Genomic DNA, 26,494 nt, shown 5'->3' with positions numbered 1-26,494 from the left:
AGGCAGACATGATTGCACTTTTGGTCACAGCTGCATCTGGAAATAGCAACCAGGTGACAATCAGACTGGTAGTGGAAATGTACAACACTCAGAAAATGGACAGCTCAACCTTTCTGCAGAGGACTTAAAAATCCATCTGGAGCTAAAGAGGCTTGAGTTGGAGGCCAGGCATTTGGAAACAGAAGCAGCAGAGAAACTGAGATGTCTGCAGGCTGAAGAAAATGAAAAACTGCTACACCTGGAAGGCTGAGGAGAAGGAGCGGCAGAGACAGCATGAAAAGGAGATGCTGACTCTTTCAACAGGTCAGTAAATTTCTTCCACAGTTTACAGAGGGAGGGATAATTTTGATAGTTTCATTCATATGTTTGAGAGGGTATGTAAACAGTATGATGTTGACCAAAGGCTCTGGGTACAATTCCTGACCTCCCCTTACTCCATGGGAAAGCTGTAACTGTGCTGCCTAAATTATCTGATCATGAATTTTTTGATTAGACTGCTGTTAAGAATTGTTTGCTAGAATTTTTTAAGCTAACACCTGAAGCTTATAGGAAAAAGTTCCGTAAGCATAGATGCAAGGCAGATGAAAATGTGTGAATATGTTGCTGAACTGAGCACTTATTTTCATAAGTGGGTGAGTGGATGTCAGGTCACCACTTATGAAGGGCTGACAGACCTTTTGGTGAGGGAAGAAGCCCTTAGCACTTTGCCTGAGGGCATGAGGATCTGGTCCAGCTGATAGACAATTTGCTATTTCAAATGTGTTGGGGAAGAAGGGAAACCTATACCTAGCAAGCAGGGCATCACTGCACAGGAAAGGGACACCCAGTGCTGACACATGGTGGGCAGCCCAGACTGCCCCAACAGAATCTGCCAGTAGGAGGGGGAGCCACTAGTCCAGGTACACATCCAGGGCCTATGGTTAAATGTTTTGAATGTAACCAATGGGGCAAGGTGGCATACAGTTGTCCATGGAGGCAAGGTGGAGAACAAATGGTGAGGGAGCCAGTAAGTGGAAGAGACAAAATGCCAATAGTAGGTCGTCTTGAGACAACAGGGGTACCAAACTACCATCCTGCAGATGTCCTGAAGGATTTGGATGAGGCAGTACCATGTGTTAATGCAGTTACAGGCAGTCAGGCTTCGAGACAAGCATGTGGGTCTGGTAGCCTGGGGGAGACCCAGACAGACCGCATAACCTGCAGCCAGGACTGGTGAGGTGGCTACTTCAGGGACGGAGCTACCCTGTAGCAGTGAGACTGAAGGTGAGCCACAGCTGCTTGTAAGTACTGATGTTCCCTTGGACAGAGCGACAGCAAGGGCAGAGGTGAGTGATAGTACCCAGGCTGACAGTGAGGCACCACTGTCAGAGGATACCAGACTTCCTGTGGAAGGGGAGCTGGGAAGGATTACAAAGAGAGTTGAGACAGGCGCAGCTCTCAGACCCTACATTACAAGGCCTGAAAGAGGTAGCTATTGAGGTGCCTGATCCTCAAGGGAAGGGGATTCTGTATACTGGGACAAAGGGTTGCTGTATAGAGAGTGAACCCCTGAGGGAGGGCTAGAAGGTGAGAGGATACAGCAGTTGTTAGTGCCTAGAGCCTAGCATCTGGCACTTCTAGCCATAGCCCATGATGGTCCCTTTGCAGGTCATATGGGCATAAAATGTACAAAGAGACATATTATGCAGATCCTCTATCGGTCTGGGATTTCCAGAGATGTAACAGGGTATTGTAGAACCTGTGAGCAGTGCCAAAAGGTAGGCAAGGCAGGAGACAAGGTGAAAGCTCCTTTGATGCCTTTGCCTGTGATTGAGAAACCATTTCAGAGGGTAGCTATGGATATTGTGGGGCCTCTGAGTACCCCAAGTTCCACAGGGAAAAGGTATATCCCATTGGTAGTAGATTATGCTACAAGATACCCTTAGAAAGTGGCTTTGTCCACCACTGAGGCAGAAAAGGTGGCAAATGCTTAGTTAAAGATTGTTTTTAGCAGGGTAGGTTTCCTTGAAAGAATTACTGACAGAGGTGCCAATTTCATGTCAGACCTGCTGGCTTGGCTGTGGAAGTACTGTGGGGTGAAGCACCTAAAGACTACAATCTCCAGACTAATGGTCTTGTTGACAGGTTAAACTGTACACTCAAGTCCATGCTACAGGCATTTGCAGACTAGTTTAAGAGGGAGTGGGACAAATATTTGCCCCATCTGTGGTTTGCTTACAGAGAGGTTCCCCAAGAATCCACAGGCGTTTCACCCTTTGAGTTGTTGTATGGGCATAGGATGAGGGGGCCTCTAAATTTAATTTGCGATGAGTGGGAAGGTGAATGTGAATCTCACAAGGAGTCTGTTGTAGCATATGTCCTAAACCTCAGGTTAAGGCTCAGGGAACTCATGGGCATGGTCCAGGAGAACTTGCAGAAGCCCAAGAACAGAAAAAGGTCTGGTATGACAGGGATGCTTGAGCTAGAGAGTATGCTATAGGGCAACAGGTATGGTTCTCATTCCTGTCGGACACAATAAGTAGCTTTGGAAGGACCCTACAAGGTGGTAAGGAAGGTCTGTGATGGTATCTACATGGTGGAACTACTAGGCAGCAGCACAAATTGTACCATATTAACATGGTGAAACCTTACCATGACAGGGAGGCCCTTGTGCTGAGTATATTGCAATGGATTGCAGGAGGAGTCTGAGGGAAATCTGGTGACTGATCTCTTCTGAGAGGCTTGGACTGACACCTCTGTGGAAGGGGAAGCAATGTCCCAGCAGCTATCTCCTACCCAGGTTCAAGAAATCTGAGCAGTGTTGCAGGAGTTTAGGGACATGTTCACTGGGAAACCATGGTCTATCCACCTGGTGCAGCACCAGATGGATACAGGACCCAAATGCCTATTAGGCAGGCCCCTTAATAGGGTGCCTGAGACCATCAGACTCTGAAGGAGATACAGGAAATTTTGGAACTAGGGGTAATTCAAGAGTTCAACAGTCTCTGGGCCTCTCCAGTGATGCTGGTGCCAAAGAAGGATGGTAGCACCAGGTTGTGTGTGGACTAGAGGAAATTAAATAGTTACACAGAGTCAGATGCTTACCTCATGCCTGGGTCGGATGAAGCCCTAGAGCAGCTGGGTGGGGCTAAGTATCTTACCACCATTGATCTTACCAAGGGTTATTGGCAGATGCCCTTGACTCCCAATGCTAGAGACAGGTCAGCCTTTGTGACTCCTTTTGGCTTGTATGAGTTCACAAAGATGCCCTTTGGGATGAAAAATGCCTCAGCGACTTTCCAGCGGCTGGTAGATCATATCCTAGCAGGAGCAGGAGGGTTTGCCCTTGCTTACCTATATGATACTGCCACTTACAGCCATTCCTGGCCAGAGCACCTTCAACACTTCAGGGAGGTGCTGGACAGACTACAGAGGGCAGGGTTGACCATTAAACCAAGCAAATGTCAGGCAGGTATGGTAGAGGTCTCCTACCTGGGACATAGAGTGGGGAGTGGTAAGATCAGGCCAGAACCTGCCAAAGTGGAAGCCATTCAGGCATGGCCTGCACCCATTACCAAAAAACAGGTGAGGGCATTCTTAGAGACAATAGGGTACTACAGAAAGTTCATCCCCAGTTATAGTACCATAGCTTCTCCCCTCACAGACCTGACAAGGAAAAACCTGCCAGATAAGGTAGTGTGGACCCCATCATGTGAGCAGGCATTCCAGAAGCTTAAAGAGGCTTTGGGAGGACCCCCTGTGTTAGCTAGTCCAGATTACAGTAAAGAATTTGTTGTGCAGGTGGATGCTTTGAACCATGGTAAGGGGGCTATACTTAGCCAGATTTCTTCAGAGGGAAAAAAGCACCCAGTGGTTTATCTCAGTTGTAGGCTCCAACCTAAGGAGAAATGCTATGCAGCTGTAGAAAAGGAATGTCTAGCCATAGTATGGGCACTGCAGAAACTTCAGCCTTATCTGTGTGGAAGGAAATTCACTATAGTTACAGATCACAATCCCCTAACATGGTTACATTGAGCCAGCCAACAAAATGCCAAGTTGCTAAGATGGAACCTAGGGTTGCAAGCATATGTCAGTGCAGCACCACAGTGGGATTAGCAATGCCAACAAAGATGGGCTCTCAAGACAGGGACTGGGGTAAGGTATATCCAAATAGACCCAACACTCTCAAGCAACGTTTCCCAAGGGTCATTTGAAAAACTAGCTTGAGTTCTCTTGGGGGGGGGGGTTGTGAAGGCTGCCAGCCTAGCTAGATAGAATTTTCTAGATAATGCTATGTCATTGCAAACATTAATGTAATCCACAGGCTTGTTTTACAAATGTAAGAAAACTAAATGTAAGAAAATTGTGTTATGTTCTGAGCTTCAAAAATGTAACCACAGTGCACTCTGCGGTAAGAAAACTGATAAGTAAAACATTTTATGACTGTTTGATCTCACGCTTGGAAACAAGATGTCTGGGCTAGCAAATTATTTCTATTGTCTTGATTTAAGATATAATTACTAAGATTTTAAAAGTGTCTTTTATTGCTGTGGCTTCCAGGACAGGTGCAGCTTACAAGAAATGTAAATTTTGAGTTTCTGTTAGCCTGGGAACTAAAGGTGAAGAGATAAAAATGATGTAATGTGAAATGACTCAGTAGTACTGGGTGTTATCAATTTAAGACTTTCTCAAAGACAGAGAGAGAGATAGGGCATTCTGTCTGAAGATGACATCTCACCATCACTTGCTTTGCGCAGTATTTTATTTAGAACATGGTTTCTTTTATTTAGAACATTGTTTCTCTTAGAGTTAGCTAGAAACAATGAAACAACTTTCAAATCTAGGTGCTTAGGATTTCATTCTGTCTTCCCCCCTTGGCTGACCTGGTGTGACTCAGTTTGAACTTCACATTTACCTACACTAACAAACTGCAGCTACTGAATAACGGTGTCTATAGGATTGCAGTTGGAAAACACAACAAAAATTGTTTTTCCCAGCAATTAATCAGAGTAGGTTACACACACAAAAAGCATTTGTTAAGCATTTTCTTACAGTGCTGTGTAATTAAGCAAGTCACCATTTTGGTCAGTCATAGGGCTCTTTTCTACTTGAGTGTTTGCCTCCTTCCCCTGTAACTAAAATACAATGACCCTTACATTTGTCTCTCTGATCCTAATTTTTACAGGTATAATTTATACCTTTCTGGCGTTCTAACACTCAAGACAGATTCCTGTTGAAAGTTTTACTTACTTGTCTGACATTTGAACAAGTAACCCTTGCAATAATCCTCAGAATTGTATACTGTTGGTCTGTCTTTCCTGCTAAACATAAGTAAAATTAAAGTGCTGAGTGCAAGTAAGATTACAGTGCTGAGTGCATATTGTAGGCCCTTACATTCAACTTACCTCTGGTGTGGTCAGTCAATCAAGGTATTCCTCTAACCGCTCCTACTGCCTTACCCCGCCCCTTTTCTCATAAAGGTTAAACTGCTACAACTTGGTACAGGCATTGGTTCATCCCTGCTCCGCTTGTCTTCGCTCGGGCTTGCTTCGCACCCCTCCCTGCCCCCAAATCCCTCCCACCCCTGGTGCTGCTACAGTTATTGGTACTAGACCACACCCCACTTTTTTAAACCAATCAGTAACAACTTGTCACTCAACATCACCACTCTCAACCCGATACCACCAGTCCTCCAACTCTATTCCTTTTGCCTAAGTTTCAAGCCTCATTCAGTTGCTATGCTATCATGCAAACAGTCTTATTAACTGTACTTCTACCCCTTTTACTCATCCCATATCTCCTAACAGCCTACGAATATCAGAATCACCCAGGTTTCCACTACCCTAAATTCCAAACATCCATCCCATCTACAACAGATAATAATGCACCCTTACTCAGTCCTTCATGCTTACCTCCTTAACCCCTAAATACTACCATCTTACTAGACCTAGTTACATTAGTCATAAAACTAGACACTATTACAAAACGTTATTCAAAATCTTAAAACTCATACTCAGGATAAACTACAACCTTACAAAGGATGGCGACATCCACCCAAACCCTCATCCATCCCCACCTGTTGGCCCTAATCCCCCTACTATAGCCCCTACCTCCATAGCTCCACAAATAGAACTCCTAGTTCACTGCTGGCCTGCCATCTAAACATTAGGAGCATAAATAACAAAACTCAGCACCTGCATGCCCTCTTAGAGTTTCATTCCTCAGATATATTATGCCTAACAGAAACATGGCTGAAGCCTGCCACCAGGGTATAGTATGTTTCGACTAGACCGTTCCACCAGAAAGGGTGGTGGAGTCGCCATACTTTACAAGTCTACCCTATCTGTCAGCATAGACACCCAACAGCCACCCAAGTTCAATAATTCTGAAATTCTTATCTCAAAACTACATATTAACAAAAACAAAAATGTAAACATTGTCTGTGTCTACATTCCCCCATGGAGGACCACAGAAACCTTAGAAGACTTCTTATATTGGTTATCCAATAACCATTCCCCCAGAGTGGAACACAGAAACCTTAGAAGACTTCTTATATTGGTTATCCAATAACCACCCCCAAGAAACAATTGTTCTTGGGGATTTCAACAGTGACGGGAACACTTGCTCTTGTGAAACCCCCACAACCCACATAAACCTCTATGGATTTACTCAAATCATAACCTCCCCCACCAGGGCAGGAAAACCCAATAACAAAGAAAGTACCCTAGACTGGATACTTGTCAATACCAATCTTCAATCTTATAAATCAGGCACTTTGCCTGATGACCTAAGTGACCACTATCTCACCTATGTAATCAAGCTCAAAGTAGACTGCTCCTACCAACCCACCTATAGAACATTAACAACAAGAATTTTATTATCACCAAGTTTCAAAATGAACTTAAGGCATGCAACTGGTCAGTACTAAAAAGTCTCCCCCTAGATGAAGCAGTAGCATACTTTAACACCAAATTCCTTGCTATTCTTAAGTCCCATGCTCCCAGCCACTCTATTAGAACCAAAGCTAATATTGCACCATGGTTTTCTAAAGATACTAAAACCAAAATTTCATTCAGAAACAAAGCATGGGCCACCTACCGAAAAACAAAATCCCCACTTGATCAACTAAGATTCAGACAGCTAAGGAACGACACCAAAAAATCTATAACCTTGGACAAAAAGAACCACTACTACCATCTATTGCAAAAACACCAAAACAAACCTCAAAAGTTCTGGGCAGGAATAAACAAACTACTCCACCCAGGCCAAACCGCCACTCCACCCCCCCCCTCTGATTCCCAACAAAAATCCCCAGTAGACATTGCTAATAACTTCAACAGCTTCTTCACAGAGGCTATCCAGTCTCTAGCCAGTCAACTCTCTCCCAATGGCTCTAATTCTAATGTAGCCACACCCAGTAAACAAACTTTTAGTTATGTACTCACCATAACTTCAGATGTTTGGGATCCATCTCGCCTACATTCTGACTGATGGGTTCGGAGCCGACCCTCGGCTCCGACTCGGCACGCTTATGCCAAAGAACGAAGTCTCTTATTGGCTGAGCTTACTATATCCCAGGATGCACCACTACCAGTCCCCCAGATCTAGTTTGTCCGCATACATGCACACACGCATGCACTGCTTATATAACATTGACAGATGATACAAGATAAAACAGTAGAACTCAAACCGTTCAATCTCTTCTGATCTCCAAGGCAGGGGGAAGGAGGGTGGGTATTAGGAATGTAGGCGAGATGGATCCCAAACATCTGAAGTTATGGTGAGTACATAACTAAAAGATGTTATGTGATCCTATCTCGCCTACATTCTGACTGATGGGACAGCGTCCCTAGCACCTAAATCCTGGGTGGCTCACTGGAAAACACTCCTGAGTACCGTGGAACCAAATGATGCTCGTCCTTTAGATGCCACATCCAATTTATAGTGGGAAATGAAAGTGTGCGGGTTGGACCAAGTAGCCGCAGCACAAATCTCAGAAATAGCGAGCTTGGAATGGAATGCAATAGAGGTAGCCATAGCTCTAGTAGAGTGAGCTTTGACAGAAGTTGTAAGTTGTTTATTTGAAGAGGAATAAGCCTGAGTTATGCAATCTCTGATCCATTTGGCAATAGTAGCTTTAGTGATGGTTTTACCCAGTTTATTATCTGAAAAGGACACAAACAATTGATCTGTTTTTCGAATTTGTTGAGTCCTATCTAGATAGAAGCGCAATTGCCTGTGAACATCCAATGTATGGAAGGTGTATTCCGCTTTGTTTGAAAATTTTGGAAAGAAAACTGGTAGCTCTAAAGACTGTTGGAGACAGAGATTGGAACAAACTTTTGGGACAAAAGATGGATTAGGCCTAAGTGATACTCTATCCTTGTGAAAAATCAAGTACGGTGGTTTGATAGATAGGGCTTGAAGTTCTGAAACTCTTCTTGCAGAGGTAATTGCAATTAAGAAGGCAGTTTTCCAAGACAGATATTTCAAATCACATGTAGCAGCCGGTTCAAAGGGGAAGATGTTAAGGCACGAAGTACCAAATCAAGATCCCACGGAGGAGCAGGATGGAAAACTGGGGGTCTTAAAAGCACAGCACCTTTCATGAAAGTTTTACATAATCTGCTGCTCATCAACGGTGGGTCTATGGAATCGTGAAATTTGGAGATAGCTGCTAGTTGGACTTTAATAGTAGAGACTGAAGATCCTTGATTAAACAAGGATGTTAAGAATTTCAAGACCTCTGGTATTGGGGCAATAATAGGGTCTAAGCCTCTGAGTTGAGCCCAGATAGCAAACCTCTTCCACTTACTGTGATACAATTTCTTAGTGGTGGGTTTGTGGGCTGAAGATAAAATGTGAATAACTTCCGGGTCCAAGGTGTGATTTCTGACTATAGTCGGAAGAGGAGGAGCCAAGCTGTTAATTTCAAAGTGTGAAGGGACTGGTGCTGTTGTCCCGACTGATGAACCAGAAGGTCCGGAATTAGATCCAAGAACCAAGGACCGTCCAGGGTATATTTCTGTAGGTAGGGGAACCATACCTGACGAGGCCAGTACGGAGCAATTAGAATCATTGTGGACCCCAATTGGGAAGCTTTCTGGATGACTTTGGGGAGGAGTGGAATCGGAGGAGAAGCATAAAGCAGTCCTGTTGGCCAAGGTTGGACTAGAGCATCCGTAGCTGTCTCCCCTTGACGCTGGGTCAAGGAAAAGAACCTTTGCACTTCGTGTTCGTGGTGTTGCAAACAGGTCGCAGCACGGAATCCCCACCTTTGAAAATCTGAGCTGCTACTGTTTGTTCAGAGACCACTCGTGAGGAGAGAGAATAGTCCTGCTCAGTCTGTCTGCTAATACATTGGATTTGCCTGGAATGTGGGTCGCTACCAGGAAGCGCTTGGTAGCCACTGCCCATTCCCACACCCTCATGGCCTCTCTGCAAAGGGGGTAAGATCTGGTCCCTCCCTGTTTGTTTAGATACCAGACCACCGACATGTTGTCTGTGTGGATGGCTATAATGCCTTGAGGGAGAAACTTGTGGAGGGCTTGTAGGGACAGAAGTACAGCCCTCATTTCCAACACATTGATATGGAGAAATGTTTCGTTTGGAAGCCAAGAACCCTGAACTGACCTGCCCAGACAATGCCCCCCCCCGTCTGGGAGGCATCCGTTGTCAAGGTGGCCACCAGAGGGGGTATAACAAAGGGTCTTCCCTGATTCAGATTGGATGGCAGAAGCCACCAGCGGAGGTCCCGTTTGCACGTTTCTGTAATCAGTATGTGATGATTGAGGGGGAGATCCTGAAAAGACCATTGTGTCGATAATAGCCACTGGAGAATCCTCATGTGCAACCTTGCCAGAGGAACTAGGAGAACCGTGGCAGACATTGAACCTAAAAGTTGCAGGACCATCCTGGCTGGGGCTTTGGATCTTAGAAGCAGGGCTCGGACTTGATCTTGTAATGTTTGTATCCTTTCGGTAGGAAGGAAGATTCGCATTAATTTTGAGTCTATCTCTGCTCCTATGAATCTTATGCGCTGAGAAGGCAGCAAGACAGACTTTGACCAGTTGAATGTAATTCCCAGGGAAGCACCCAGGAGATGGTGGCTTGTAGGTTCTCTAGTAGTAGATGCCTGGTGGTGGCAGTTAGGAGCCAGTCGTCCAGATAGGGAAACACTTGGAATCCGAGACTCCTCAGGTGAGCAGTCACTACTGCCAAACACTTGGTGAACACCCTGGGGGCTGTGGTGAGACCAAAGGGCAGTGCACAAAATTGGAAATGACTGTCTCCCAGGCTGAAGCGCAGATACCTCCTGGACGCCTGATGTATCGGTATGTGATAATAGGCGTCCTTGAGATCTATGGAGCACATCCAAACATCTTTCTCCAACAATGGGAGAATGGATTGTAAAGTGACCATTCGGAATTTGGACTTCATGACGGACCGGTTTAGTTTGCTGAGATCCAAAATGGGTCTCAGGTCCCCTGTCTTTTTTGGCACTAAAAAGAACCTTGAGTAATTTCCGGATCTGATTTGGTCTGTGGGGACCGGTTGGATGACTCCTTTTTCTAGCAGCTTTGAAGCTTCTACGGCTGCAATTTCCCTTTGACTGGGTGGTGGGTCCGGGAGTTTTTTGGACGGGGGGGGTGGGCGTGTGAAGGGAATGGTGTAACCTCCGGCAATAATCCGAAGCACCCAGCTGTCCTGAGTAATAGACTCCCAGGCTTTTAGGTGCTTGGAACGGCACCCGACTGGCTCGAGCAGCACAGCCGGGCAATCCCTCATGGAGTGTGGGAGGCTGAAGAGCCACGAAAGGACTCATGGGTCTCCAGCGTTGGGGGCCTCTGCCGCCTCTGGGACGGCGTCTCCCAGAAAATTTTCCCCCTCCTCTGCCTCTGGAAGGGGAATCTTCCTGCTGTTGAGGAAAGAATTTCTGTGATTTATGGAACCACATCTTCCCTCCTCTTTAGCCTTGGGATAAGGCCGAAAGGGAGTGGAAAATCGTGCTCCTACGGCAGATAAAGTCTTTCCCTCCTGCTCACAGCGGGTAAGAGTGTCTTTTACCTTGGGTCCAAACAAAGAGGACCCATCAAAGGGAGCGTCGGCAAAGGAAGACTTGAAGGCCTCCGCGAAATGACACAAACGGAGCCAGGCTTGTCTTCGTAGAGCCACGCCTGTGCCTGCCGCTCTGCCCGCCCCTTCGACCGCATATGAAATGAGTCTCATGGACGAGTTAGAAATCGAGGTAAGGGTAGCCAACTGAGAGCCAACCGACTGGGCTAGCTGCTCAGGTAGGTTACCTGAGAGGGAGTCTGAGAGCTCCTTGATCAGATCCCTCTGTAGTCTGGTGAAATGTGCCAAATAATTCAGGGACCTCAGAGTAAAGGCCGCTGAACTCAGGGTGCGCTTCCCGTACCGGTCCATGCTCCTAGACTCCTTATTAGGAGGATGGACGGACGTTGAAGCCTCTGCCACGTCCTGCTGGGTAGCAGATGCCACCACCATGGCATCTACAGCCACGCCTTTAAGAACTCCTTCTCGGGTGGGGCAGACAAAAATTTGTTAGGGCGAGAAGGCACTGGTTCCACAGTATCTGGATGTTCCCACGCCCTCCGACAAACCAAATCTAGGAGCTCGTCGAAGGGCGGAGACACCCAGGAGGTGGAGGGCTGAGCCCCGAAGGCCTTGAGGAACACCGACTCATCAGCGGAGGGGGGTTTGGAATTCCAGCCGCCTCGTTGCTTGAGGATCTCTAGAATGTCTGCAAATGAGACATCATCCGAGGATGACTTTGGGGACCCCTCCGCATCATCAAGATCAGTGTCCGATGTAAGAGACTCATCGGGGGAGTCTACGTGCTTCCTCTTGCACGATCTCTTCCTTGGGGGCTCCTCCGAAGACAACTCCGAAAGACCCTCAGGAGGAGGGGTACCCCCAGTGGGGGTAACCTCAGGCCCCGGGGCTCCGCTGCCTAGAGACAGGGGAACTGCCAAAGACCCAGTCTCCATGCCCAGGGAAGGTGACGGTAAAGCTGTAGAGATGGCCAAAGAAGATTTGGCCAAGGCACTCCTCATAGCTCTGAAGGCCGGACCCCCAGAATCCTGGGAGGGTCCAGTCACCGGAGCCATGATAGCAGACGGAAGTCCCGCGGCCGAAGCACCGAGAGGGAGGCTTGGAACTGATTGCATTGGCCCCGAAACGTCACCCCCGGGCCCGGCCGAAGAAGTCCGTGTGCAAAACTCCGACCCGAAGGCTGGGGTTGGAGTAAGGGTCGGAGCCGACCCTAGGATCTCCACTGGCTCCATCAGCACCTGCTCCGACGGAGCCGAAGCGGTCGGAGGAGGAATGGCAATGGAATGGGCTATCGGCTCCGAAGCCAATTGGGTCGGAGCCGAAACTAATTTCTGAAAGACTGGGGACTGGAAAAGTCTTTGGAGTACCCTGTCTATGTCCGAATCTGACATCCTTGATGACCTGGAAGAGACCGAACGGGTCCGAGTAGGCCTCTCCAACGGCTCCAAGGGACTAGGGGACCGGCTCCGAATCGACTCGATAATTATCGGCGCCGAAGGAGTGTCCAAACCAATTTTCATCGGTGCCGAAGAGGGCTTCGGCGCCGAGGAGGAAGTGTCTGAGCGGACAACCTTCATCGGCTCCAAGATCAGTGAAGCCGATGAAGGTGACCAGCCTCTCGAGGCCCCAGCCGTCGGCTCCGAACCCAGAGGAGTCAAGGCTGGAGACATCGAGGCAGACCGTTCCGCCCTCGGCTCCGAAGTCCGTGGAGCCGAAGGAGAAGCCTGCCTATGTCTTTTGGCGGTCGGTTCCGACGGGCTGGTCGGAGCCGACGCCCTTTTCTTCTTTGCAGGAGAAGGAGAGGAAGCTAATGCCTCTTCAAATGAGGGTTTAATAAGGCCTTTTAAAATAAGTTTGTTTTTCCTCTCTTGGAGGACCCTCGAGGAAAAGCGGCACACGCTACAGGACTCCTGCAAATGTTTGGCGCCCAAACAGTACACACAGAGAGAATGGTCATCTGTTATTGACATTTTGAAACTGCACTTAGTGCACTTCTTAAAACCTGAAGGCCTAGGAGCCTGTGACATTATGGCAACCAATTTAGTGAACAAGCAAAAACAAAACACACTATCACAGAAAAATTTCTTTTCTTTTTTTTTTTTTTTTTTTTTAACCAAAGACTGTCACAATAAAAAAATAACTAAAAGGATCCAAGAACCCCTAAAATAAAACGGGACTTGAATGACAACTGACTGACAGATGAAGGCCCTTCAACTCAAAGTGGTCCTCTAGTCAGAAAATATGCAATCACCACAAATATTTTACAAAAAATATTCACTCATACACAAAAACACGAGATAGCTGTTAAAACAGCTTTTTGTTGTAATTTTAGGAAATCCCTGACAGGAAAGTAAGTGAAAAAACACTACTTAGCTCAGCCAAGCTCGAGACCACGTCTTTGCTTGTTAGCGGCAAACGAGATCTGGGGGACTGGTAGTGGTGCATCCTGGGATATAGTAAGCTCAGCCAATAAGAGACTTCGTTCTTTGGCATAAGCGTGCCGAGTCGGAGCCGAGGGTCGGCTCCGAACCCATCAGTCAGAATGTAGGCGAGATAGGATCACATAACATCATACTTTACCTTCCAACCTGTTCCTACTCAACTTATTCACGCCCTACTTAAGAAACTAAGACCCACCACCCTGGCTGCCGACCTCCTCCCAATAGACTATCTGCAAAAGGTTGCTGACACCATAGCCTACCCCATCTCTATTTTGATCAACAGAGCTATATCTGAAGCTACTATACCCACTATATGGAAAATCAAACTTTAGACCCATAGCTATTCTGTCACCTCTAGCTAAAATTATGGAGAAGTGTGTACACATACAGCTCATGCATTACCTCACACAGAAGCTGTTGTCCAGCTTTCAGCATGACTATAAGCCACACCATAGTACTACTACTGCCCTCATCTCTTTCTCTAACGTCATTAACCACAACCACAATAATAACAAACTATCCTTAGCACTCTTTCTAGATCTTTCCAAGGCTTTTGACATGGTTAACCACAAAATGCTTATAAATACCTTGAAAGCCTTCTCCTTAAACAACCATGCACTCCAATGGTTTCAATCCTACCTGCAGGGCAGGCAACATGCAGTCCTATGGCAGGACAAGCTATCATCTCGCCTACCCATCACCTAGGGCTCGATACTAGGACCCCTTCTTTTCTCCATCTTTATCAATGACTTTCATTCAGTCATCCCAGATACCACCTGCATTCAATATGCGGATGACTCCACCTTGATTTCTTCTGACACCTCACCAGCTACTTTATTCACATTAACCCAAATTACCTTCAATACAGTGGAAAAATGGCTCTCCAATCAGCATCTAATCCTAAACCCCAACAAAACTAAGTTGCTCCTCTTCTCCCCCACATGCAGGACCCCCTGCCAGCCTTCAACATAACTGCTAACAATGGCACTATCATCTCCCCAGAAGCCAAAACTAAACTACTGGGTGTTATAGTTGATAGCCAGACGTTTAATGCGCATATCAATCAAATTATCAAAACCATTAATAAAAAACTTGGCTCTCTTTACAAAATCAAACATTTCCTTACCCCACTTGCTAGAACTGCAGTTGCCCGTTCCCATCTGCTATCAACTCTTCTCTATGCCTCACCTCTATTAACTTAAACAAAACCGATATTAATAAACTATCATCCTGCTATAACCAAATTGCCAGATTTGCTACTGACACAGCCCACGCCACTATCACAACCTAAATCACCTAGGATGGTTTGAACTGCCAAGCCTACTGCAGTTCAACCAGCAAATAGTGGCACATAAAGTCCTTTACCAACCAGAAAATACACCTGCACGAAAAATATCAGTCCCAACACCAGCACCCGGCCACTGCAATCATCCACTAGACTCCTAGTTCAAACATACAAATCCAACTACTCAGCTGGGGACACTCTGTTTGCCAACTCTGTTGGAAATATATGGAACAGACTCCCAGCTGACTTGACCCTAGAATCCTCACTAACTCAATTCAAAAACAAACTCAAAAAATACTTCAAAACTCATTGGTTATGTCCTTGCACTAACCGGGACTAGTGACCTCTCTATTTCTTAGGTGCCTTACCTTCAACTACTTCTAACTTTTTTCTACCACTCCACTTCAGGAAGGGTCAATTGTATAACTGCTGCTCAGTGTGTCTTAAACCTGAATGTAATGTTATGTATGTTTAACTTTGAAAATCATGTTATGTTTTGTAAAGTGTTTTATAATAAGTACTATATGTGCTAAATGCTGGTATTGCTTATGACTGTAATCTGCTTGAACTAGCATTTACTAAATGTTCAATGTGTATCATTATCTTGGAGCTTTTCTCCCCGGGCCTCCGCTGAAAATGGACATGTATCCAGGCGGACTATCCCAGTCAACAAATGTAAAATAAAATAAATAAATAAATATATCCAGATTAGCCTAGCTGTTTTCTATATTTATGTCGGAATATCCTACAATATTGTTTTAAATGTTTCTTGTGATCTCTAAACTCTTGATTAGCACTGTGTTGAAGTAATAAGTACTGTCTTGTGTTTTGATTATTTATTATTAAATATTTTTAAACCTTTCAACGGTGGTTGTTTTGTGTAGAGATAATTTAGTCTCAGAGAGTTACTTGCATGTATTTGGTGATACTGTCCAAGCCACTCCAATAGTCTTGCTGCTCAGTCACACTTACTATTTGGATAACAGTAATATTACACAGTGAAATTGGTCACCCTTTGGGAAGGGCCTCATTAGTAGCTGATAAGATTAGTTGATAGCAGTGACTACTACCTTATAGCCTGTCAGGAGGAGGCATAGCTGGAGAACCTGTGTCAGCCTTCCCTAGGAGTGTCTGATATTTCGTTTATATACAAATACACAAAGTGTGTCTGTGTCAGCTACTTGGGTAGGGACATGAAGCACTGGTTGGACGGGGGGGGGGGGGACTGAAGGTTTTGGCTTGAATACTTGGCAGAGATATGAACCCTATAGCTGTGCAGTGGGGAGTCTTATTGGAGATCTGGACAGAAAGGGAGAAACGAGCCCCAGACTGACTGTGATCTGTTTGTGCTCTTAAGAGAAATTGTACTTTACTGTGTGTGTACTTGTTATCCTTCCCAATGTGCACGCCCCTCACTGGTGTTAAATTGTACTTTACTGTGTGTGTACTTGTTATCCTTCTCAATGTGCACGCCCCTCACTGGTGTTAAATTGTACTTTACTGTGTGTGTACTTGTTATCCTTCCCAATGTGCACGTCCCTCACTGGTGTTTAATTGTACTTTACTGTGTGTGTACTTGTTATCCTTCCCAATGTGCACGCCCCTCACTGGTGTTAAATTGTACTTTACTGTGTGTGTACTTGTTATCCTTCCCAATGTGCACGCCACTCACTGGTGTTAAATTGTACTTTACTGTGTGTGTACTTGTTATCCTTCCCAATGTGCACGCCCCTCACTGGTGTTAAATTGTACTTTACTGTGTGTGTACTTGTTATCCTTCCCAATGTGCACGCTCCTCACTGGTATTAAATTGTACTTTACTGTGTGTGTGCTTGTTATCCTTCCCAATGTGCACGCCCCTCACTGGTGTTAAATTGTACTTTACTGTGTGTGTACTTGTTATCCTTCCCAATGTGCACGCCCCACACTGGTGTTAAATTGTACTTTACTGTGTGTGTACTTGTTATCCTTCCCAATGTGCACGCCCCTCACTGGTATTAAATTGTACTTTACTGTGAGTGTACTTGTTATCCTTCCCAATGTGCACCCCCTCACTGGTGTTAAATTGTACTTTACTGTGTGTGTACTGGTTATCCTTCCCAATGTGCACGCTCCTCACTGGTACTAGTGTTGAGGACTGAGGCTCCTTGATTACTGGGCCAGTGCACTGGTGTCACATAAGAAATTAATTCAGTAGTAGCAACTCTGCAAGAGTTTGTATATTATTCCCAAAGGTCCAATAACTGGACTACATTACACAGAAATTGTATTTCACAGAAATATGTGTAATTGATTGAAAGCTTTGACACATCCAATAACTAAATTCAGATCATGTGCTAATAACCAAGACAAAAATGCAAGGTAATGAAGTACAAATGAGAAACTGGTGCTTCCCCACCTCCCTGTTAAACAGTGAAATTTAAGGAAAGGGTAGTGGAAATTACTCAAGATATTAAGGGAAAACAGAAATTGCTTCAGAAGTGATAACTAGTGAGCAAGATACAATTAAAATGGAGTTTAAATAAGGTAGAAATAAAACAGAAACATTGTTAAATAATATGAATTATTTAGAGGGCTAACAAAGATTTAAGTATTGTAGAAAAAGGGTACTCAAACAGAACAAGAGGAGTTGCAAGTACAAAGTGCTAAGAGAAAATAAGGAGTATTTGGGTGATGTGCAGGAGTTTAGAAATACGGCTGTTAAACAACTGTTTTTTTATAACTTCAGAGCACAAAAACTTTTAGTACAACTACTTAGGAAACAAAAAGTAGAAAATGTCTCCAAACTTAGGCAGCCTACAACAAGAAAAATAACCAGATATTCTGTACGGGTTTTGCAGATATTTCAGAAATTTTATTAAAATTTGCATTCAACAGGGAAATATGGAAACCAAGCAAGAGTACAAATGGAAGTATTTATGGAAAACTTAATTATGCCAAGGTTAGAGGAAGATGAGGCTCAACAACTAATAGTTAAGATAGAAGTGATTAGATAAAAATGATTATGTACAATCAATGTTCAGGGAAGTCTCCAAGAATAGATGGCATGCCTGTGGAAATCTGGAAGTTAGAAGGGAAGAAACTGACAAAGATCTTGAAGATTATTTAACAGTATTTTATTTGGAAGAAAGCTGTGGTGGCTGTTACTTAAAGATAATAAAAATGTGTCAGACCCAGCTTCCTACAGACCTATTTTAATGTTAAACTATCAAATGTTTATGTCTATACTAATAAAATAGTAAAGGTATTGACAAAACTGATACAGATCAATATAGTTTTCTGGAGGGGAGGCAAACATTTGACAACATTATGCTGATCTAGAGTAAGAAAATACTGTTGTTGGTGGGTCCTGATGCACAGAAAGCATTCAAGACAGTAAGCTGGGATTTAAGGAGGTCAATTCCCTGAGACAATAATACGGTTAATTAGCCATGATGGACTTCTGCCTTTCTTTCAATAAAAACTGACCATCAGTTTAATTTACTAACTACACCTCAGGTATGGAAGCATTTACAAGACTGTACTTTGCATCATATAACTATGACTGCAAAAAGGGCACAGAACCTTTCTAAAGTAATCTTTAGTGCACTCCGAGACTGGGAGGGGGGCTGCTGCCTCACAGCAGTCCGAGACTGGGAGGGGGGCTGCTGCCTCACAGCAGTCCGAGACTGGGAGGGGGGCTGCTGCCTCACAGCAGTCCGAGACTGGGAGGGGGGCTGCTGCCTCACAGCAGTCAGAGACTGGGAGGGGGGCTGCTGCCTCACAGCCGTCAGAGACTGGGAGGGGGGCTGCTGCCTCACAGCAGTCCGAGACTGGGAGGGGGGCTGCTGCCTCACAGCCGTCCGAGACTGGGAGGGGGGCTGCTGCCTCACAGCAGTCCGAGACTGGGAGGGGGGCTGCTGCCTCACAGCAGTCCGAGACTGGGAGGGGGGCTGCTGCCTCACAGCAGTCCGAGACTGGGAGGGGGGCTGCTGCCTCACAGCAGTCCGAGACTGGGAGGGGGGCTGCTGCCTCACAGCAGTCCGAGACTGGGAGGGGGGCACAGTGGTTAAGCACTGGTGCTTCACACCATTCCAAGACAGGGAGGGGCACAGTGGTTAGCACTGGCATCTTGTAGCATTTGTTTCTTCCAGATGGACCTTGTCTTGGGTTCACAACTCCGCACTGTGTTCCAAGTGATTTTACCAGATAACCCAGTTTCCTCCCACATTCCAAAGATGTACCATACCTGAAATGGGTCTACAAATGGCCGTCAGTTTGTGTGCTTGTTCATGAGAGAGACAGCTGTGTCACTCTGCGTGTGTCCCTTGTGATGAGCTGGCACTCTATTCAGGATGAAAATATCTGCCTTATTCCCACTGAACTTGTTTATCTCGGTGAGCAGTTAGATTATTCAGGCAATTGGAGAATAAATATTTTCAAATATACTAAAGTTAACACAAGAACCACTTTAAAATAAGCCTAACTACAGCACAGACAAATCCCCAAGAACTAAGGGATGAGTTCAATTAAGTTCAAATGATATTTGTAACAAAGCAACTCCAAAAGAGCAAAAAAAAAAAAAAACAGAAAAAAAAATGAAAGAAAAGTTGAAACAAAACCTGGTAATTCTCATTTCCAGTTATAGTGCTTCTGCAACATATGCCTTGATCTGTCAGACATTCAGTATGGCATATTGACTCTGAAGCACTTTACAACCAATGTATAACTTACCTAGCCATCGTAATACCTGCAGTAACATTGTACACATAACACAGTCATAACAGAGCAATTAAGCTTTACCTACCTGCTCTCCGATGCCATGCTGAACTCGGACACGTCTTCATCAGTGCTCACGTAGCCATTCTCTGTCACAAGGGATAGAATAAAAGGTAAGCTCCTGGGTCACAACCTAAAGAGACTATAATCTACATAGACAAATAACTCAGATATACAGATAACCAACCATAGCACTTCCATATGTGTTGTATGCAATGAGAATTTCACACAGAAAAATGCAACAATGATGAGTTAAGGGACTGGTGACAATCTTTGGGAGTAAACAAGCTATGGAAATTGTCAGGAATGTCACACTCAAGGGTTACTGATAAGGTTTGGAAGAGGAGGCAGAAGGGAGCAAAGATTAATGGTCACTACCTGGAAAGATGAAGCAAATGTAACAAAACACAGAGCATAAATATAACAGTCAGAAGAAACTAGACAGAGGCAGAATGCTGAGTAAAATCCGGCAAGCAGAAAAGCAACAAAGGAGGTGAGGACAGCAAAGGAAAAGATGAAAGGAAGATGGGATTAAGGAAGCGAGCAAAGGCTAGTTTAGGTATGCAACAGAAAAAACTGAAGTTGGGGGGGGGGGGAGCAGACCTGGCCAGACTACACAACAGGAGGGATGGAGGGAGAGCACAGCAGACTGGGGAAAGGCAGAGGGACTGAATGATTACTTCATTTATTTTTTTACAAAAGGAGGCAAGAGGAAGGTGCTATGTTGACAGGGATTGTAGCGTGAAGTGGAGACTACAGTGGACAGTTACCAGGACAGACCAGGATGAGCCTGCTAGAGAACTGGCTTCTCTAAAGGTAAGACAAGGGACAAAAGGGATTACCCTCCAGGGCCCTCAAGAATCTGGAAGTGCATTGGCACATCCCCTGAAAGATGCTTTCAATAGATCACTAGATACTGCCCAAGTGCCTGAGGAGCAACAGAGCAGTACTGACAGGTCACACACAGAACTGTGATAGAAAGGCAGATTATTTACTAAAATACAGAAATCCCCAGGACAGAAACAAATATTTCTTCTTGCCGAGAAGAAAGACAGTCTCCAACATAATCCAGTGTTATGACTGGGTTACAGATGAACTTGACAGATAAGTACTCTCAGGCATGCATCTACCTGAACTTGGAGTTTATGTCCAGCACAATGGGCTGAAAGGAAAAATGGAAGCAAAACTGAGGAACTTGAATCCTGGGAGGTTGAATAGCAGAATATAGAGAATGGAGGTTTGACAAAATGTCAGAAATGAGGAAAAAGTGACAAGTGGAATACTGCACAGTGCAAGGCCTGGGGTCCTGCAGTCCTCAAGCTGGACATTACCAACTCTAACAGGAGTGATCTCTTCACTCATGAAACAAAGGTACGTATCTCAGAGGAAATCTAAGGCATGAACTGGAAAGGCTGACCAAGTCCTTTCGAAAAGACAGTTGAGATTTAATGCAGACAAATGTGGAAATGGCATGAAAAAGATGAAAGGGTAAGGGGAACAGAGAGGTTCAGTAAGGTACACTTAAAGGCCTGACTAAAAAGGCATACTGTTTCCTTAAACTTTCAAACAGATGTGATATAAAAAAAATAGAAGTTATGTCCTTACCATAACGTTCCATGTGGAGTGTTCATCTCGCCTTTGTTCTTACACATGGGTTCGGAGCCGATCCTCGGCTCCGTGTCGGCCGCTTGCAAGCTCTGCATCGAGAAGAAGCTCGAGACAACCTAATACCCACAATCCCCCTCTGCCTTTACCTCAGATCTAGTTTGCAAGTAAACCAGCAGTCAGAGAGAGAAACACTCATGCCAATATACACATATGCACAAAACCAAGAGTCTATATATATACATATATATATATATATATGTATACATGCCAACTATATATACAACAACTGCAATGCAGAAGCAGAATGCCCCAGACCAGGCACCAAACTGAACGTTCTTCCTAAGGGTGGGAGGGTGGGAATGTAAGAACAAAGGCGAGATGAACACTCCACATGGAACGTTATGGTAAGGACATAACTTCTATATGTGATAGTGTTCAATCTCGCCGTTTGTTCTTACACATGGGTAGCGTCCCTAGCTCCTTGTTCCTGAGGAACTCACGGAAGGACGTTCTTGAGCACAGTGGAACCAAAGGTTGCCCTGTCCCTAGAAACCTTGTCTACCTTATAATGAGAAATGAATGTATGTGGTTTAGACCAAGTAGCAGCCGCACAAATAGCATCTAGTGGTAGGCGAGCTGCATGAGCCAGGGATGTAGACACTGACCTTGTGGAATGTCCTTTGGGTTTGTGCAAAAGAGTTTGATCTGTAGAATCATAGACATAGATGATACAATCAGTTAACCACTTAGAAAGAGTTCTTTTAGTAACCACTACTCCTTTTCTGTTATCAGCAAAGGCTACAAAAAGTTGATCAGATTTCCTGTGATCTTTTGTTCTATCCAAGTAAAACCTTAGTTGTCTGTGGACATCTAATTTGTGCAACATATACTCCATTTTATTGGAGTGATTTCTGAAGAAAGTGGGTAATTCAATGGACTGGTTAATATTGTTAATAGAACAAACTTTAGGAAGGAAGGATGAATTAGTGCGAAGAGAAACTCTGTCAGAGTGAAAGATCAAATAAGGGTGTTTAATGGAGAGAGCTTGAAGTTCAGATACCGCCTAGCGGATGTAATGGCTACTAAAAGAGAGTCTTCCACGACAAAAATTTTAATGGGCAAGAGGAGGCTGGTTCAAAGGGGGGCAGCATCAACTTAGATAATAATAAGTTTAGACTCCAAGGTGACGTAGGAGATCTAATTGGTGGTCTAATATGAAAAGACCCTTTTAAAAAGGCTTTACAAAGTCTGTGGGCCATAACTGGAGCCTCACATTCTTCCACATGGAAATTAGAAATGGCAGCCAATTGAACTCTTAATGTGGCAGGAGAAGCACCCTGATGGAACAATTCTGTTAAAAACTCTAATATTTTATTCAAAGGAGCTATAACAGGGTCCACTTGCTGTGTATTCGCCCAGAATACAAAGCGCTTCCATTTACTAGTATATGTTTTAGTAGTGGAAGCTTTATGAGAAGCCACTAATATATTTTGAACTGCAGGTGAAAGAAGATCAGACCTGGCTAAGTTGGGAATTGGAGCAGCCAAGCTGCTAGATGGAGGGACAAGAGCGAGGGGTGGGGAGCCCCTGACGAGTGAGTCAATAGATCTGGCTCTGGGTCCAGGATCCAGGGTCCCCGAATGCAGTGTGTCATGAGGAAGGGGAACCAAATTTGACGAGACCAGAATGGGGCAATGAGGATTATTGTCCTGTGTAGGTTTGTTGGCTTTCTGGAGAAACTTTGAGATCAGGGGGAAGGGAGGAAATGCGTACAGGAGACCCGGGGGCCAATCGTGAATCAGTGCGCCCCTGGGGACTTCCCCTGGAGGGGGTAATAGGGCAAAGTAGCTCCTGCATTTGGCGTTCATTGGAGACGCAAACAGATCGCAGGAAGGCTGGCCCCACGTGCGAAAAATCTTTTTCGCAACTGACTGTTTTAGGGACCACTCGTGCGGTAACAGTATTGCTCTGCTCAGCCTGTCGGCTATGACGTTGGATGACCCCGGGATGTGCGTTGCTATCAGAAAGCGACCCATGGACTCCGCCCATTGCCAGATTCTCATGGCCTCTCTGCATAGCTGATAGGACTTGGTTCCCCTTGCTTGTTTATGTACCAGACTACAGACATGTTGTCCGTCTGAACTGCAATAGTTCCCAGAGGAAGAAGGGGAGCAAAGTGTTGCAACGCTAGAAACACTGCCCTCAACTCTAGAACATTGATGTGCAGATTGTACTCTAAATTGGTCCATTCGCCTTGGACTGTCTGTCCCTGAAAGATGCCCCCCCACCCTATCAGGGAAGCGTCCGTGGTCACCGTAGCTGTCGGAGCGGGTAGCACAAATGGTCTCCCCTTGGAAAGGTTGCAAGTCTGAAGCCACCAGTCTAGGTGTGATTTGCATGTGTTCGTTATAAGAATCTCGTGTGTCAGAGGTAGTTGTTGGAACGACCATTGTGCAAACAGTAGCCATTGTAGGACTCTCATGTGCAGTCTTCCCAAGGGTATTGCAATAAGAGAAGCTGACATGAGTCCCAAAACCTTCAGTACCAGTTTTGCTGGGGATTTCCTGGACAAAAGAAGAAGACGTATGTGAGTCTGAAGTGAAAGTATCCTTTCTGGAGGAAGTCTTAGAATTAACTGATGTGTATCTAATTCCGCTCCTATGAATAAGATACGCTGTGATGGCTGTAGTAAGGATTTTCGAAGTTTACGGAAATTCGAGGTGAACACACAGTTGAAGAGTGTAGTCTCTGGCCTGTACTAGTTGACGCTGGGTGGTGGCAGAAAGGAGCCAGTCGTCCAGATACGGAAACACCTGGAATCCTAGGCGTCAAGTGAGACGCTACCACTGCCATGCATTTGGTGAAGACCCTGGGGCTGAGGTCAGACCAAAGGGCAGGGCTCGAAACTGAAAATGACTGGCACCCAGCCGGAAGCGCAAATGATCTCTGGATGCCCTGGCCATTTTGATGTGGTAGTATGCATCCTTCAGATCTATTGAGCACATCCAGTCGCCTTCTGTAAGAATGGAAGGATCGATTGAAGCGTGACCATTCGGAACTTTTCTTTCTTGACGAAGGTATTGAGGTCGCTTAGGTCCAGAATGGGCCTCCAGTCCCCTGTTTTCTTTGGAACTACAAAGAACCTTGAGTAAGTTTCGAATCCTCTTTGGTCCGCTGGGACTGGTTGGATGACTCTTTTTTCTAGCAGCTTTGAAATTTCTATAGCTGCTGGCTCTCTCAGATGGGGGCACATCTGGGAGTCTTTTCTTTGGAATGGGATAGGATAGAAATGGTATATTGTAACCTCTGGTAACCACGCTTTTACCCACTTGTCTGTAGTTATGTTTTGCCAGGCCTGAGGGTATAAAGCTAGCGACCCGACTGCCTCCAGAGCAGGACAGTCGGGCCTCCTCTCAGGAGTGCTGGAAAGGTTTACCAGGAGTGTATCCCTGTCACCTTGATTCTGCGGACCCCTCTGCCACCAGGGCGGCGTCTTCCACCTCTGCCCCTCCCTCTGCCTCTAGAAGGGGCATCACCCTGTGTGCCTGGGAAAGATCCTTGGGGTTTTGAAACCACATTTTCCACCACGTTGCCCTTTGGGGTACGGTCTGGATGGGGTGGAAAAACGGACTCCGACAGCAGACAGAGTCTTTCCCTCCTGCTCACACCGGGTAAGGGTCTCCTTTACTTTGGGGCCAAAAAGAGTGGCACCGTCAAATGGGGCGTTAGTAAAGGAAGACTTGAAGGCTTCATAAAATGAACATAAGCGCATCCAGGATTGTCTGCGAAGAGCAATCGCTGAAGCTGCTGCCCTACTCGAACCTTCGCTGCGTAAGAGATCAGCCTCATGGACGAGTTCACAATGGATGCAAGGGTATTAAGTTGCGCTGTCACTTTCTCTGAGACAGCAGCATCTGTAGTACCCTGGAGGGTATCGCCCAACTCTTTGACTAGATCCTCTGTAGTCGTGTAAAGTGGGTCAAGTAGTTCAGGGATCGCATGGAAAAAGCCGCTGAACTAAAATGCGCTTCCCATACCTGTCCATAGTCCTAGAATCTTTATTAGGGGATGGACAGATGAGGAAGATTCCGACATCTCCTTTTTCGTGGCGCTGCCACCACCATAGCGTCCACTGGAACTCCTTTGTTAAGTAAGTCTTGTCCTGGGGTGCAGTGATATACTTATTAGGCTTCCTAGGGACTGGTTCCACTGTGTCAGGAGCCTCCACGCCCTTGAGCAATAAGTTCCATTAATTCATCAAGGCGGAGTGACCCAGGAGGAGGAAGGGCGAGCACCAAATGCCTTCAGCAATACTGACTCATCCTCAGAAGGGGGAAGGGACTGCCAGTCACCTCTCTGCTTCAGGATCTCCAATATGTCAGAAAAGAGACATCTTCTGAAGGTGACTTAGGGGACCCTTCTGACTCATCCAAGTCAGTATCGGATGTCAAAGATTCTTGTGGAGAATCTAAGTGTCTCCTCTTACACAATCTTTTCCTAGGGACTTCTTCGTGGGGAGCATCCGAAGAAGCCTCCGAGGAAGAGGGGGCACCCTCCAGGGGTGGCTGAGACACCGGTGCTCGACGCTTGGATGTAGCCGTGGGTGCAGAGGAGGATAACGGCCCTTTATGGGGAGGAGAGGTTGCTTCTACTGATGTGGTTGTCTGGGTAGACAACACCTTCCTCATGAGATCGAAGGCCCCCGGGTCCCGAGTCGAAGAATCTCCCGGTTCCGAAGAAATGGGAAGAATCCCCGAGACAGGCATCGACCCCGAGGACGGAGCCAAATCGATCCGCGCCGAGGCCCCGAGGGGAAGAGTCGGAACTGAAACGTCGGTTCGACTCTTGGCCCCAGAACCAAGGACAGATCGTCGGCTCCGAGACTCCGGTACCGGATCCGACGGAGTCGAGGTGAGAGGAACAGACCGAGAAAAGGACGGTTCTGGACCCGAAGGCTCCACAATCAGTAGATCAACCTCTTCCGGCTCCAAAGACTGGACAGGTCTCGGAGGAGGAATGGATGGAGACAATGGGAGGCCTTCAAGTTTCGACACCAACTGGGTGGAAACCGAAATAAGTTTGGATAGGGCCGAATGCTCCAATAACTTCTGCACCACATGATCCACATCGACATCAGAGAGCTTAGAAGAAGAACGGGTCGAAGGAACCGAAGACGGAGCCGACCTCAATAGTGTCGAGGGAGGGAGCTCCATCACCGGTTCCAAGACTCGAGGCTCGGGAACTGACAACAGTTGAACACTCGGCCCCGAAGTCTGTGGAACCGGTGATCTAACTTTACTCGAAGAGCTCGGAGCCGATGACTTGGGCTCCGACGTCTTCGATTCCT

The 26,494-nt window shown here is 45.8% G+C and overlaps 1 protein-coding gene across 2 annotated transcripts in view; it reads right to left on the bottom strand.

The window, feature by feature from the left end:
* Positions 1 to 26,494, bottom strand: part of KIF21B (kinesin family member 21B) — a 1,412,490-nt gene that overhangs the window by 204,029 nt on the left and 1,181,967 nt on the right. For both annotated transcript variants that reach the window (XM_044076606.1, XM_044076607.1), the window contains exon 23: positions 19,568 to 19,628. In XM_044076606.1, coding sequence (XP_043932541.1) covers positions 19,568 to 19,628 — 61 coding nt within the window. The remainder of the gene's footprint in view (positions 1 to 19,567; positions 19,629 to 26,494) is intronic.

This window comes from Protopterus annectens, chromosome 7.part0 (genome assembly GCF_019279795.1).
Source record: "Protopterus annectens isolate FY-2018-M chromosome 7.part0, PAN1.0, whole genome shotgun sequence".
Lineage (NCBI taxonomy): Eukaryota > Metazoa > Chordata > Ceratodontiformes > Protopteridae > Protopterus > Protopterus annectens.
The sequence above is the reverse complement of the archived record's forward strand: the minus strand, read 5'-3'. Positions and strand labels throughout refer to the sequence as shown.